This window comes from Rhinoraja longicauda, chromosome 42 (genome assembly GCF_053455715.1).
Source record: "Rhinoraja longicauda isolate Sanriku21f chromosome 42, sRhiLon1.1, whole genome shotgun sequence".
Classification (NCBI taxonomy): Eukaryota; Metazoa; Chordata; class Chondrichthyes; order Rajiformes; family Arhynchobatidae; genus Rhinoraja; species Rhinoraja longicauda.
The window spans coordinates 1,643,911-1,660,521 of NC_135994.1; the positions used below are offsets into that span (position 1 = coordinate 1,643,911).

Below are 16,611 nucleotides of genomic sequence, written 5' to 3' on the forward strand. Positions count from 1 at the left end.
AAGAAATTTGTCCCTGTCTGGTAGCGCTAAACACCTTGTACTGGGTCCACTGGAACTGAATTTCAGAAGCAGAGTTGAATGTGCAGCTGCTACTGTAAACCATGTACGGTACAAATAACAGGGAATTCATTTTCAATTTATCTGCAGCTCCCACATTTCAAGGCTTTGATGATCTTGAGCACATTTGAAACCAGGAACAATGCTGGTAGGAGTCCATCCAGCAAACAAAAGCTGGGTGAAACACCGAAGGCAGTGATGTTTCATGGTTACATTTAACAGTCTGATGCTCCTACCTTTCAGCAAATTCACAAGTGGTGCCAATAGGAAAACGCATCAAACAGAAATGTCATTTGTATAAAAGCAATTCAAAGTTCCCTTCGTCCTCCAAAACCCTTTAGCAGTACTGTCCCTCTGCCCACAATAAACCCATCTGAAGTGACACAGATCCCTTACCCTCCCCACCCCCTCTCCCCAACAACCTCCCACCCCACCCCCTGCCACACTCTTTTCACAATCTCTTTTGGGAGGAATTCTTTTTCTCCCCATGTTTATCTCACAGGGAAATACTTTAATTATGCCATGCCATACTGATGAAAATGTGGATTCTGACAACCTGCCAAGATGCATAAGGTCGATGCTGCTTCGGAGCTGCAAATGGAAGGAGCAAGCTTGCATTTATCTAGCACCTTTCACTTCAGCGCATACAGCATTCCACAGGCAGTAAGTGCAGTTATGCAAATAGATTTTGCAGCCAATTTTGACATAACTCCCACAAACAACAATGAAATAAATGACCAAACAATGGGACTTTGTACATCTATCTGGGAGGGTAGAGGAGACCTCCGTTTAACGTCTCATCCAAAAGAAGTGTTTTTCTTTTCCCTGCTCCAAGATTTGAGGAGTTTCAAACTTCAGCAGGAATCTTCAGCCACATTTGAATCAGGAATAGATCCAAGCATCAATGCAGAATAGTCTCCAGGCACATCTATTAAATGGCACCAGCTTCAACCCTGCTCTGCTTTGGATCAAACACAACAAAAGTGGTGGATATCCAGAATCCAATTTATGTTGAATGCCAACTAAATCGACATTTTATCTTATAAATGTTCCACATCACTGGCTTTCAATATCAAAGATACAGGGTCTTTTTTTTTTTAGAAGGGAACAGCTCCTGCAAGGCCAGAGAAAGTTTAATTGAACATTTTTAAAGTGTAGCAGAGATCCTTTTTGATCCAATTAAGAGATTTCTTTTCTGACAGGAATGAAATCGACAAATCTGATTTGCTCTATACCCAAGCTAAAATTCAGAGTCACAAAAAGATTTAACAGCAAGGCAGGCTTTTATGTTTTAAAGTGTGCATTTTCCCCACTCAGAATGATTCGGATAGTTCACCAGGAGGCAATGTCCTTCTTGACAACACTAGGTGAAAGCCCACTGCTGGTACAGGTCTGCAGAGTTGCACGGAACTATGGATGGATTCTTTCCTGACGCAGTCAAACACTGATGACTGGCAACATTTTTTATCAGGTCCTGAAAAAAGAAACAAAGAAATCCAAGTTAAACAGGTGCTTTCCTTTCTCTTCCCCTTCAACTGCCCCTCCCCGCTCCCCACCCCTCAAATCTTCTCCAGACATTGCTGACACATCTGGGTACATTTCCATTGGTGCCCTCTTCTATTTCATCAATTTATGACTTATTTGAACAAAAATAGATCATTTTGTACTCCGAGTCAGAGCATGGAAATAGGCCCTTCACCCAACTTGCCCATGCCAACCAAGATGCCCCATCAACGCTAGTCCCAGCTGCCGTGTTCCCTCTACACCGTTCCTAACCATGTACCTGTCCAAATGTCTTTTAAATGTCGTCATAATACTTACCTCAACTACCTCCCCAGGCAGCTCGTTCCATATACCCACCACACACGCACACACGCACGAAAAAAGACCCAGGTTCTATTTCTGATTTTTATTGGTGGCTGAATTCACATCTTTGAGTACCCTTGAAGTGAACTCATCCTTACAATGGGAGGGGAGGAAGTCGCCAATCCCCTCACACTTTCAGACAACACTTTTATTCATATGCAAAACTCACATTTAGAAATTCCCAGTGTTCATCTCCTGGCACTTTGGTGTCTTTCCCAGTGTATTTACATTGCTGCAATAGAACTTGGCCATACATGGCTCCAAGGCACAACTGTTTGGCAACGTTGTGGCGCATTTCAGACTGGATGGTGTATTCAAAATACTTAAAATATCAGCAGGGAAAAATGCATATTATCAAAACAGCATACATGGCAGATCTCCAAGCACAATAATAACACAATCTATATTGACTTTATTTCTCTTATTTCTCCTGAATGCATAGCACTGGAGCAGAGATAGGCTTCCATAGGCACCAACCACTGTTCGATAATAGTTATGTGAACCTTGAGACGTTTTGTTTAAAGGGCCCGTTTAAATGGAAGTAGATATTATTATTTGTGGCCAAAACACAAAGTGCTGGAGGAACTCAGCAGTCGGGCAGCATCTGTGGAGGGAATGTACAGGCGACTTTTTAGTGTGGAAGAAGGGTCCCAATCCGAAACGTTGCATGTCCATTCCTTCCACAGATGCTGCCTGACCCACTGAGTTCCTGCAGCACCCTGTGTTTTGCTCAAGATTCCAGCATCTGCTTTTTCTTGCATCTCCATTATGAGTGGTATAATCTTACCCAATTAACCACTAGTTACTTGCGAGTCTAAAGAGCAAGCATTAGTGGACCATTTGACCACCTGGAGAGTGGATAAATGGAGAAACCATCACAACTTTTCCCCCATCCAAAACCATTGCACATACCATTCTGATAGAAGCCATCAGCTAAAAGTGAAAAGTGGAAATTCTGTGCAATTTTCCCAATTGTTTGAGGCGCAAATCTAAGACTTGTTAGGTCTGAGAGGCACATTTACTCACCACCTTATATTAATGAGTCATACCAATCAGCACATTTTTTCCTTCCCCCAATATTATGACAACTTGTTTCCTCTCTTTATCTTTCTAACTCAAGTTTTTAAAGAATCGACAACAAATCCCTTCTCTACATCACCTCCAGGGCTTGAGTGTCATTGCCACATGTCTTAGTGACCGTAATGGTACAGGGCACTCAACATCTGACCACAGCGCCCTACAACTTGCATTCCACTACCTTGGCCATAAGGTTAAGCATCGAGTTACTTTGTTAATTGTTGTGTTAAAATCTTGATCATCTCATCTACCAAAACCCCCAGATCTCCCAATGTCAATCATAGCTAACTCCAGACATAGTTGAAACGCGAGCATCCGAACATTCCTGCCATGTACAATGATAATCTGCCATTTGTTCATCTATTTACACGATCCTTGGGTTGCAACTTCAAATTCACCCACCCTCCCACACATTTGATACGGTCTGGAAAGTTGATTAGTTTGGCATGACAATTCAGTTAGTAGCACGTGATTTTCAAATTCACAAACGACTTCACCATGTGGGCCAGATATCAAATAATGATGAGACAGAGTTTAGGAAGGAGATCGAGAACCTAGTGTCCTGGTGTCAAGACAACAACCTTTCTCTCAAAATGTGTCCGAAAAAAACTGCAGATGCTGGTTAAAATCAAGGGGAGACACAAAATGCTGGAGTAACTAAGCGGGTCAGGCAGCATCTCGGGAGAGAAGGAATGGGTGACGTTTCGGGTCGAGACCCTTCTTCAGACTGAAGTCTCGACCCGAAACATCACCCATTCCTTCTCTCCCGAGATGCTGCCTGACCCGCTAAGTTACTCCAGCATTTTGTGTCAACCTTTCTCTCAATGTCAGCAAGACAAAGGAGATAAATGATGGACTTCAGGAAGTGAAGCGGTACACATACCCCAGTTTGCAATGACGGTGCCGAAGTAGGGATGGTCAAATTCCTCAGGGTCAATATCACCAACAACCTCTCCTGGACCACCCATATTAAAGTGACGACAAAGAAAGCACGTCAACGCCTCTACTTCCTTCGAAGGCCGAGGAAGTTCTCACCAACTCACCAGCTTTTACAGATGCACCATAGAAAGCATTTTATCAGGATGCATCACAGCCTGGTTTGGGAAGAGCTTCATCCAAGACCGCAAGAAATTGCATCGAATTGTGGACGCAGCCCAGACCAGACCATCACACAAACCAACCTCCCTTCTATTGACTCCATTTATACCTCACGCTGCCTCGGCAAGGCCAGCAGCATAACAAAGGACGAGTCGCACCCTGGTCACTCCCTCATCTCCCCTCCCATCAGGCAAAAGGTATAGAAGTGTGAAAACGCACACCTCCAGATTCAGGGACAGTTTCTTCCCAGCTATTATCAGGCAACTGAATTATCCTACCACTACCAGAGAGTAATGCTGAACTACTATCTGCCTCTTTGGTGACCCTTGGACTATCATTGATCGGACTTTGCTGGCTTTACCTTGCACCAAACGTTATTCCCTTATCATGTATCTATACACTGTAAATGGCTCTATTGTAATCATGTATTGTCTTTCTACTGGCTGGATAGCACGCAACAAAAGCTTTTCACTGTACCTTGGTACACATGACAATAAACTAAACTGAAACTGATCCTGACAAGGAACACAGACAGGCGCACTTTTAGAACTACTTGCTTTTTCAAATGATCAATGACTGGTACCTGATTGCCTCCCATTCCATGACATGGGTACATTATCAGAGGTTTTCCACCATGATTGTTTTCCCCAGCATCCAAGCAGCTTCCAGTTCCCTTGTTTTTAAGCTGCAAAATAACATACAGTAAAAGTTCAGCAATTGATAATTTGATAATCCGTGCAACAAAGCAAATTGTAAAATTGCTGAAAAAGTAGTGATTGCAAAACAATAACCTCGCTGATAACAAGATAAAAATCACCAATGCCAGACACAAGAGCAATGCAGACTGAAGTGACGAACCAATCACTTGCCAAATGGCTTCCCGACTTCTGACAACAGCATTATTAAGGAAGTCTTAACCCTGTGCCTATGGATCTACAGCATAAAAACGCTCCAAATTTAACAAAGGGTGGAGAGTATAAAAACATGCAGTTGGGACTTAAGTGGAGGCAGCTCTTCAGCCTCATGCTGGTTCTGCTTCTCAACATCCCAAATGCACGAATTAAACGGATTTCTGTAGGGTTCATTACATGGAGCGATATATAGAATTTTATAGGACAGTGGCAATCTAAACTGGGAGTATGGATTGAGTGGAAGGTGCAAAAGCTCAAAGGGTACAGGAAAGAAATCTGAAGACTGGGAGAAAAAAGTGCCAAGGGAAATAATTCAGGAAGGTGGGATCTAAACAACATTGAGCAGAATTGATTCCATTTATACATTAAAAATAATTATGGAATACAGATTTTTAATAAATCATAGTTAAAAACAATTTGCTGTTCTAGTTTAAAAGTATTGTTCTAGAAGCACTCAATAACTCTGGAGCTAAATGCTCCTTGCCCAACCTTGGGAAGTTTGGTTCATAGATTTTAAAATACAAATGAGAAAAAGCCCCATAAAGTTATGATCTAAAACAAATCAAAACCAGATCAAGATATCAAAACATCCACCCATTTCAAAATTGTGGTGTAATGTTAAATCTATTGAAAAACTATTTCATAATTTAAATAAAAGGAAAAATTGCAATTCAGAATCAATTAACTCATATTTTAAACATACCAAAGCTTATTAATTTAATGCATCATTTAACTCACCGCCCCATAACGTATTGGAGAGAAATCTGGTATAAAGATTTCCGGATAAATGTTTTGCAGATACCAGGTAAAGTTCTTACACTTTAAACGCTCTTTCAACTGAAACCTTTCTGAAAGATCGCCAAAACTTTTCTATAAATAGGGGAAAAAATAGATGAATCCCAAATCCATCATGTACACAACTTTATATAGAAGCGAGTCAGTATTCCATTCAGTCACGATTATGAGTGTAGGAAACAACATATCTTAAAACTTATTTATGTCTAAATAGGTTTCCAAGAGAGGCAAGCAGTTACAAAGTTACACCCTTTAATCCCTGTGCTCAGGATAGATTATGGGAATGGAACAGAATCTGGGAGGCAAAAACCAGGGTCTGCTCTGAATAGAAATACTGTTAACCAAGGATTGGAGAAAAGCAAAAATCAATACAGGATTTGAAGGAGTAACTACCAGCTGTGTCACCCACCTCACGGGCTATTGTTTCCGCCTGCTGGTTCCTCCTGTAAAACAGCTCCTTGTAGTGATCCATCCAGACCTCAGCCAGACGCACCTGGTTGCGGGCAATTACCTGCACACCTTTTGGGAAGCTGTGCGGGCTCTTGCTACGGAACACATGGCCCACCACTGAACAGGGAATGATCTCCAACTGCCCACCGCATTGCCAGACCTAAAGAAAATTACACAACATGGCCGTTAGTCCATGGTGAACATCAAAAGTTATTAAAGGGTATTATTTAAACACAGAATTTCCTTAATTATTCACATTTACCAATCAATTTCTAGTAAATTTATTAAGAAAAATAAATCAATTTATTAAGAAAAAACCATAGGAACTATTTTTGGTCAATTAAAAAGGGAATTCCAAATACTTGTGTCCTTTAAGAATAAAAATAATGCTCATTATCATGGCTGATTATGGCCATCTAATATCCGGCTTAAACATATATCCTTATTTTGAATAGTGATTGAAGACAATACGATCAGAGGGAAAGGACTTAGAAGAGTTACCAATTCAGGCATTTTTGAGGAGTGGAACTGAACTGTCAGAGCAGGTACTTGTACAGATTGTTACATCAATGTGCTGCAACGACTTACTTCATTTTATTCAATTAGATTCAGCCACGATTGCCAATGTTGCGTACTTAACTCGTTTCCAATTGCACTGTCCTATTTCAGCTCCCTTCCCCACCCTGACCGCACCACCTACATTGTCAGCCTATACCCCAAATTTAGCTTAAAGGCAGAAAATCTCCATCTCCAACATCCCTCCTGAACAGAATGACAACTCCAGCCTTAATTGATTTTAGCCTTGTACTGCCCCAACTTCATCTTAATCCACATGGGATGATCTTTAAAGCTAGAAGACTTTTATTCTTCATCTGTTTCTCATTTACAAAATCAGTAAAAATGAAGGCAGCCATTTAACTTCATTTGCCATCCAGACAAAACCCTTATTTCTCTCCAGCACCCCCCCCCCCCACCCCATCAAACAAACATACCAGCTGGCTTCTTAAAATGACAGACAAGTCTTCTAAGCTCCAAATATCCCAGTGCTTTGCCGCAACAAGGTACTTTTAAGCATAACCACCATTGTAAAGCAGGAAACATGCAGCCAATATGCACACAGCAAGATCCCACAATCATAATGACCTAACAACGTTTCTAGTGATGTTGGTTTGAGGGATAAATATTGGCTTCGAAAAAGGTGTCCTTTCCTGCTTCTCTTCAATCAAGAGCTGTGGGATCCTTCATATCCACTTGGTTTAAGTCCCATTTGAAAGACACCAGGTTTGTTTGGACAGTACACCCTGGGTACTGCACCAAAGTGTCAATCCACATGGTCGGTTCCCAAGATCATCAACCAGAATTGTCAACTTTGTTGTCCTTGCCACTAATGCTACCTGACATGCTAATAGACAATAGACAATAGACAATAGGTGCAGGAGGAGGCCATTCGGCCCTTCGAGCCAGCACCGCCATTCAATGTGATCATGGCTGATCATTCTCAATCAGTACCCCGATCCTGCCTTCTCCCCATACCCCCTGACTCCGCTATCCTTAAGAGCTCTATCCAGCTCTCTCTTGAATGCATTCAGAGAATTGGCCTCCACTGCCTTCTGAGGCAGTGAATTCCACAGATTCACAACTCTGACTGAAAAAGTTTTTCCTCATCTCAGTTCTAAATGGCCTACCCCTTATTCTTAAACTGTGGCCCCTTGTTCTGGACTCCCCCAACATTGGGAACATGTTTCCTGCCTCTAACGTGTCCAACCCCTTAATAATCTTATACGTTTCGATAAGATCTCCTCTCATCCTTCTAAATTCCAGTGTATACAAGCCTAGTCACTCCAGTCTTTCAACATATGATAGTCCCGCCATTCCGGGAATTAACCTAGTAAACCTACGCTGCACGCCCTCAATAGCAAGAATATCCTTCCTCAAATTTGGAGACCAAAACTGCACAGTACTCCAGGTGCGGTCTCACTAGGGTCCTGTACAACTGCAGAAGGACCTCTTTGCTCCTATACTCAACTCCTCTTGTTATGAAGGCCAACATTCCATTGGCTTTCTTCACTGCCTGCTGTACCTGCATGCTTCCTTTCAGTGACTGATGCACTAGGACACCCAGATCTCGTTGTACGTCCCCTGTTCCTAACTTGACACCATTCAGATAATACTCTGCCTTCCTATTCTTACCACCAAAGTGGATAACCTCACACTTATCCACATTAAACTGCATCTGCCATGCATCCGCCCACTCACACAACCTGTCCAAGTCACCCTGCAACCTCACAGCATCTTCCTCACAGTTCACACTACCACCCAGCTTTGTATCATCTGCAAATTTGCTAATGGTACTTTTAATCCCTTCATCCAAGTCATTAATGTATATTGTAAATAGCTGCGGTCCCAGCACCGAGCCTTGCGGCACCCCACTAGTTACTGCCTGTCATTCTGAAAGGGACCCATTTATCCCCACTCTTTGCTTTCTGTCTGTCAACCAATTTTCTAACCTTGTCAGTACCCTACCTCCAATACATTGACAGCATTTAGTTTTTAATCTGGAGGTGTGTGTGGAGTGTTTAATCTTTGCCCATTTTACCATCCAGCCCATCAACATCCAATATCATTCAAAAAAATCAGAAGTAGAGCTGTGCAGTTGAATTCAATGAGGAAAATGAACGACTGTCTGTACTATTGCGCCACCTTCTGGTTGATCTTGTCACTTCACAATTTATAGACCCTGACATTGCATGCAGTTTGTACGTAGGAAGGAACTGCCGATGCTGGTTTACACCGAAGAGACACATGTAGTTTGAGGTATTTTGAAATCCTGCTACCAAAAATAAATTAGTTTTCAACTGTAATAATGTAAAATGTATGAGTGTTGACATAGCAAAAGCACATCCCATATTCAAAGGAAGTCTGCAAAAAGCATTTAATTCACATATTAAGCCTATCGAAGCGATGGTATTTGAAACATGGACGTTCAACTTTCTCTACCTCCAGGGAAAGATCTCTCTCTTCCTCCATCATAATCCCAATACATCTGAATGCAAGGAATTGGATCGTTAATTCAAAAAGGTATTCATGTATTTCTCCTCCAAACATCATAACATACTGTTAATTAGGTGGCATAAATGTGATGGGCTGAATGGCCTCATGTCATAAGGGCATATGAACAGCCTAGCCATTTAAATACTAACCTCTTATCATTCCCCAGTAGAGGCAACACACATTGAGCTCACTATAATTAGCAGCAAACATTGCCCAGAAATGGAGTTCAGGATTGTTCTCACTCAGTTTACATGTAAGATTTAAAGATGGACCATTTGTGGATGATGGAGGGATTAAAACTGAAATGTTTCAAAAACAGTACAGGATAAAATGATGAAGCAACAGCTAGAACCAAGTTATGAAAGTGTAGTACACCCAGAAAGTGTCAAACAGGGGTAAGAAAGATTTCTATTGTGTTTAAGTCATGCCATCCACATAGAAAATACATCCAAAGACACCTCTTAGGGCAGTAATCAGACAGACAGTCACAGAGAGGAAGGCAAATTAATTGGTCAAAGAGATTGCTTCCAGCCAGTTTCAAAGTTTGTGGAGCGAAAGCAGAGGAGAATTGGAAAAATGTAAGAGAAGAATGAAGAATTGGGGTTGTGGCCATGGGGGTTGGCGCATAACCAAGATCTAATCAGATTATTCAGTATTCTGTTATCAAACCAGCCTTAGCAAATCTGCCTGGTTAACGTCCATGTGACTTTAAAAGAACATATATGAATTAATGGCAATTAAATTTTCTGCGACATGTCTTTTGAAAGAAAGGGACTTGCATTTATGTAGCATCTTTCATGATCGCAATAGATTTCAAAACACATCACAGCCAGTGATGCACTTTTGAAATATAGTTAACACTGTAATGGAGGCAAAGAGCAGTCAATTTGCGCAGAGCATGCTCCTAAAGTCACGTAAATGATCAGATCATCCGTTTTAGGTACTGGGTACGAGATATTTGTTGGCTGGAACACTGGAAGGAATGCGCTAGTTTTCTTTGAAAAGTGTTCTGGGATTATTTATGCCTCGTTGAGAGGTTCAACATTTCAACTGAAAAACAGCACCTCTGGCAGTGCATTAACCTCAGTGTTGCACCGGATTAGATTAAGAGTTTAAACCCACAACCTTCTGACTCCAAAAAGGTAGCAGTGATACTACTGAGCATAACCCAACACCAGATCAGTTTTTGTCTCTATTTTTCCTGCATTCGCTATGGATGATGAAATCACGGCAACTACCCTACTCAAACTCCTACAAATATATTCAAGGCTGCATTCAAAATGCACCTTTTATAAAAGCAGCAAAAGTCAATGCCAGTTTTGTCCACATTTTCCAGTGCCAATTACAGCCCAAGAATGGCAGGAATTTTCATTATAACATGACTCTCACTTCAGAACAGCATTGTAACATAGCCATTTTTAATCTTTTGAATTTATAAAGAATGTGGTTGCCAATCTGGGTGTACAACCGATTGCAGGGTGATCATGTCACTTTAATAATAAAGGCAATTTAATTAGAAAATTCACATACACGCAAACAGTTGGCACGTGAACCGTTCTGGCCAAAGGGCTGCTTGTAGTTCCCAGGAGCCTTTGGGACAGCCGCAACTACTTTACAGGAGCAGTTCATAACAGCAAGTATTTATGGGGTATTCCTTCAAAAGGTTTAGGAGCCATTGATGACAGAGAATACACTTCCTCAAGTTTTAAAAATCATCTTTTGAGAAGAACTTTGGTCATGGGCATGACGGCTATTTATAAACCTGACGTTTTGAGTTTAGCATACTGGGCTCAAATCCAACCTATTTGATCAAAAAAAATATTCAAGGAGCCATAAACAAAACAGAGTTTGGGCTTCCTCCAATATTTAAACACTAGTCTGTCCATAATTCAGTACAAATTGATACCAATAGGCCAAAAGGATATCCATTTCCATCAAATGCTTAAATGGTAACGATCAACATTAATTTGTAATTATAGTTTACCAGTGCATTGGAAATGTTTTTCTTAAATACAAAAAGATCCAGAATATTAGACAAGACAAAAACCCGAAGTTCTTGCCCTGAAGGCACAAATTTGTCACGGGGTACCTTTGTGAGTGCCCTTTGGGACTGCATCTCATCCCTTCTTCATCATGACCCTGGGCTTTACTTGTGGAGGGTGTGGAGCCTGATCTTGGTCTTGCCAAATAATCAGACACTCGATCAGAAAGGAAAAACACTGAGAGATGTTTTTTGCCCTCATTGGCCCAGCAGAACTGAGACCAAGTGATATGTTCAGGTGGTGCCCTGATGATGATCAACTAACTGAACACAGTCCTGTGCACTTTCTCATAGAAAATAGGCTGTCTGTGCCTTTGCACTTTAGACCACAACATCACGTTCAAATTTAAAATCCAACACATGACCAAGGCGCACCATTATAAATGTAAGCATTTGCATTTACCCTGAATGACATTTCCACATTCTCTCCTCCCCATATCTCCATCTGGTTGTCGTATGTTCCAATCAGTTCAAAGTAAGCTTTGGAGATCGAAAAGAGGCCACCGGCAAACGTGGGAGTCCTGAAAATAAACTAAAGATCAAATCTATTGGCTGCAGAGATTGCATAGTTTTATTTTGTACCTGATTGAAGCTCACCCAAACGACCACTGTAACTCCTATTTAAATAGAAATTAACTGCAACATTCACACTATTTTTAAAACAGCTGATAAATTTTACTTCACGTGGAAGTAGATTCAACACATCCATTCACAAGAATCGGGTGACCATCTCAGCCTTAAAATGTATGGAATTTTTAAGACCATTTATTCTCAGGATAAATTACTCGGATGAAAATGTAGTTGGATTGGTTAATACGTTTGCAGTCGACACTAAAATTTGTGAAGGTGTGGACAATAAAGGCAGCTGTGAAAGGATACAGCAGGATATAGATTAGTTACAGATATGGGCAGAGAAATGGCAAATGAAGTTGAATCGAGGCAAGTGTGAGATGCTGCACTGTGGGAGGTCAAATGCAAGGATAAATTATCCAGTTAATGGCAGGATCCTCAACAGCGTTGATGTACACATGGATCTTGGAGTTCAAGTCCATAATTCCCTGAAAGTAGCAACACAAACAGACAGAGTGGTCAGGAAGGCAAATGGCATGCTTCCGTTCATCGGTCAAGACACGGAATATAAAAGTCGGGAAGTCATGTTGCAGCTTTATAAAACTTTGGTTGGGCTGCATTTGGAGTGTTGTATGCAGTTCTGGTCTCATTACATGAAGGAGAGGGTGCAGAAGAGGTTTATCAAGATGCAGCCTGGATTAGAGGGTAGAGGCTGTGAGGAGACATTGGACAAACTTGGATTGTTTTCTCGAGAACAGAGGGGAGACCTGATAGAAGCTGAAAAAATTATGAGAGGCATAGCTAAGGACGACAGTCAGAACTCCCCCCCCCCCCCCCCCCCCCCCCCCATGGTGGAAATGGCAGTAATGTGGTGGCAACAACAAGGCAAATGTCATCATAACTTAATGCTTTCCAAAATCCAATTCCTGAAGCAGCATGTGGATTTATACAGGGAACGCCACTTGCTCAAGTGTCCTTCGACAGTCGTGACCAGCGCAAGGTGTCAGACTGAGCAGCAGTCACTTGGATAGAAATAGTGGGGAAAACCACATGGGATTTCTGAACACAAAAACAAAAGCCTCCACTTTTGACAGAAACAACGAACGAGAACATGATCATCTGAAGACATTTATAGTCAACTCCACAGCGGTTTTCCAAAACTGGTGATGCTGCGTTGAATTCCCAGTTAAAAATCCTTTGCATTTGAAAAGGATCATTGATTGTCCTTTACATGAAACTAGAGAGAAACTGCTTTCAGTCACAACAGTGAAAACATTCAGCTTCCCATTTCCTCTGATGGGTTTGGTTACACGTGGGCCTCAAGGTTTTCTAAAGGATACGATCATGAAAATAATGATATTCATCCTGTATCAGTGCTTCAGTTAAGCTGAATCAGGGCAACCTCTACCCTTAACATTTATCCAAATATAACTGCTTTCACTGTAATTCTAACAAGCTGCTTACCGGCTTTCTCACCTGTTACAGATCCATTGCATGATCAGAGATTTATATAAAATGCAACATCTCAACAAAAATAAACCCAGCTGATCTGGGCTTGTTTTTAAAAAAAAGTAGTAATTTGGTTTCAGAGAATAACCTGTTGCAATTTGCATGCATTGTCATCCATGGTCAGGTATAAATCAGTGGTCCCTCTTATCACCCTTAACTGTAGATTTCTTCACCCATTACTGCATCATCCAGGTATTCCCAAACCAGGCCCTGGAGAAAGGCTGCCCATTAGCATCCATAGAGTTCAAAGTTGGTTTCTCAAAGCTTCACAGATGATTCTGCCCAGTGTTTGATTCAGACGGCTGTGTATTGGCAGATGGATATGCTAATCATCACTGAGGGGATCAAAACATTATCCAAATCACACGACCCATCAAAACAACCCAAAAATTGGAAAGATGCATGACCAATGTTTGATATCACCTGTGCATTTGGTAAATCACACAGTGTTGCCGTGCTAATTTTTTAGGTGCCGGAGCTGTCACTGGTGCTGGAGCGGCCGTTGTTAAATTCCCCGCTAGTTAAAATTGCCCACTGTTTATTTTGGCTTTTGTTTTTAACTGAGGTGCCGGAGTGGCGCTCCGGTAAGCCCCGGCAACACTGCACCCCCTGATCACACATGATGGACCACTGGGCCAATTGGTTCTTTAAACCCTATTCAATTTCAAAGTCGGCCTCCTGACACTTGCATGTGGGACTTGACATTCAAAAAGTCATATTTTATAGTCATTCACTTGCTGCTGTAACCAGCAGACAAGAACGCACACAGAACTGACTGCAGTCAAAAGAAAGAAAAAGAAACGCTTGGCGTCATGTTATTGGAGTGAAAGCAACGTGGACCTCGATTTGCTGCATTTTGGCTGCACTGGGCATTATTGGGCTTTTGCGCTCTTGGTTCACGTGACGCTGTATTTGCGCTGTAATATGCTGGGATTTCGACCCATTTACAGTGTGATCAGGTCGGTAATGAATCAGGGATGGTGAGCACACTCCAGACAGTAGCATAACCATCATAGCAACCACATAACACCATTGGAAGTTGAAACGCCGGAATTCAGACCGAGATGCAGCATATAGATTTGCTAGAGCTGCAACTTCTGACAATCGACTCAAAAAAAGCTTTTCCCCCCAAAAAAAACGTTATCAAAGGCAGAAAACTCTTTGCGGTAATTTTTACTGCCTTATTCCCACTGATCGATTGCATGATCAATCTATCTTGTCCCTTCACTAATGAACAAGTTGTGCACGATGAAAAGGAAAAGAGAACAGAGTTGCAAGCACTTCTCCCACGCCAAGTTAAGATCCAGGACCCTCAATTGGGCACTGCAGATTTAGTGAATGTTAGGGAGGGGGGGGGAGGGGAGAGGGAGAGGGAGTCAAAACTCTCACAGCTGTTGGGTGAGACTCTACAGCTTTAAAGGCCCCATGCTTGGCTTCTCAATTCAAGAGACGAGTACCATACATCAATTCATCACTCTGCCACTCGCACATTTTAAAGACAGCTACAGTACACACTTAGCAACCAACATTGGGTACATTAGTGACCCAAATGGCAAGAACAAACATTTGAGACAGTGTGAGGCTAAAAGTAGAGTGGTGCAAATCATAACCCACCTAATATTTCTGCAATTTCCTCATTTTACAAATGCATGCTGTTAATGCACCATTACAATGGTACAATTTCCGGGCAAATTCAGGATCAGTATGAAAATCTTCAGCTAATTAAAGTATTATTCTGGGAAACAATATTCAGAGGAAAAGAGAACACCAACATAGCATTGCGTTTGGCCGCTCCTTCATGCACAGCAAACAGAATCGCATCATGCTCCTCAAAGACAGACAGGTTGTGAAGGTTGGTTGCTCACAGCAAGGCAGCAGTGCTATCAAAAGACTCACCAACATGCATTCCTCTTCACCAGCTTCTGAAGTTGTTTGATGATCATTGATCATTTCATCACACCCAACCCCTTTTACATCTCATAATCCATTATCCCACCAATAAAAAGACACAAAGTGCTATGGAAACTCAGCGGGTCAGGCAGCATCTCTGGAGAACATGGGTAGGCGACGTTTTGGGTGCATCTACATTATCCCACCAAGTTAGCTTTGATCTTCCCACCTATTCTATTGAAAGCATGGGATTACTCCTCAAAGACCATTCAATCTTCTTATTTTAAGACTGGTTACTAAGGTGGTCTTGAACAGACCAATATTCTACTCACGCTTCCTATTCCAAAACAATTCTCTGTATTAGTGCCTTTGGTTCGAATATTCATTTTGAATAAAGTTAAAAATCAACTATTATGGGAAGACATCCTCTTTGGATCACATACAATTGTAATTATAGACAGTTGTCTCATAACCAAAGAGGAAGAATAGGTTATTGAGAAAAATAGTTTAAAATATTTAATACAAGTAAAAAGATGGCACAGTGCAATTTCACCCTAGCAACATTACAGCTGCACCTCTTTGGTGCAGTAATGATACTGATAATTATAGCCTGTTAAATATGGGTGGGAACAAGTGTCAATACTCCAAACATTTATTTAACAACCATGGAAAACCCACAGTCAAGCAGGCTTCAACCACAGACTCACAGCAGAGGTGACATTTTGTGCTTATCCCAGCGACCGTTTTAAAGTGCGAATAGTGTAGATTCCTTCTAATGCACAGTGCAAGATATTAGGTATATTTATGGACTTTTCCTCTGCCTTGACATTCATTAGTCGTCGTCCCCCCCCCGACTTCTGCTCATTGGCATTGGTCTCTTCCTGAACTATGGTTGAATGTTACTTTGTGTCACGCTACCCAACCTCACTCACAAAACCTTGCCAAAATAGCCATTCTTTCATGCACAACTGTTTAAGAAAAAGTTCAAAAAGACCTCGTCCTTGTTGGTCAGGGAAGCGGAACTTTTATGCCAAAGGACGAAATAAAAGAGCATTGACTCCACTAAGCTAGCCACTAAAGCGTGGCTTCCTGTGCATGTGAAGCCTTTTCACATGTATATTGATATACGAGCGCACCTTTTCTGGCTGAGAGAATCAGTGCTGCCCTATTGGTACAATTAGGTAGCAGAGTGTTCTTTCACCTCTGGATTCTTCAGTCACTGATCACACTGGTGGGATTTTATTCTGCAATTTGGCAATATTGGCAAGGTAGGTTCTAATGCCCATAGGACAACTT

General features: G+C 41.5%; 1 protein-coding gene across 3 annotated transcripts in view; it reads right to left on the reverse strand.

Moving 5' to 3' along the window:
• Window positions 1–527: 527 nt before the first annotated feature.
• Window positions 528–16,611, reverse strand: part of LOC144612042 (polypeptide N-acetylgalactosaminyltransferase 6-like) — a 54,768-nt gene continuing 38,684 nt past the window's right edge. For 2 of the 3 annotated variants that reach the window (XM_078431524.1, XM_078431525.1), the window contains 6 exons: window positions 11,750–11,867; window positions 6,214–6,414; window positions 5,748–5,879; window positions 4,682–4,783; window positions 2,093–2,245; window positions 528–1,531 (listed from right to left, as the gene is read on the reverse strand). In XM_078431524.1, coding sequence (XP_078287650.1) covers window positions 1,421–1,531; window positions 2,093–2,245; window positions 4,682–4,783; window positions 5,748–5,879; window positions 6,214–6,414; window positions 11,750–11,867 — 817 coding nt within the window. In that variant the 3' untranslated portion in view covers window positions 528–1,420. The remainder of the gene's footprint in view (window positions 1,532–2,092; window positions 2,246–4,681; window positions 4,784–5,747; window positions 5,880–6,213; window positions 6,415–11,749; window positions 11,868–16,611) is intronic. The other variant, XM_078431526.1, reaches the window with a different exon arrangement.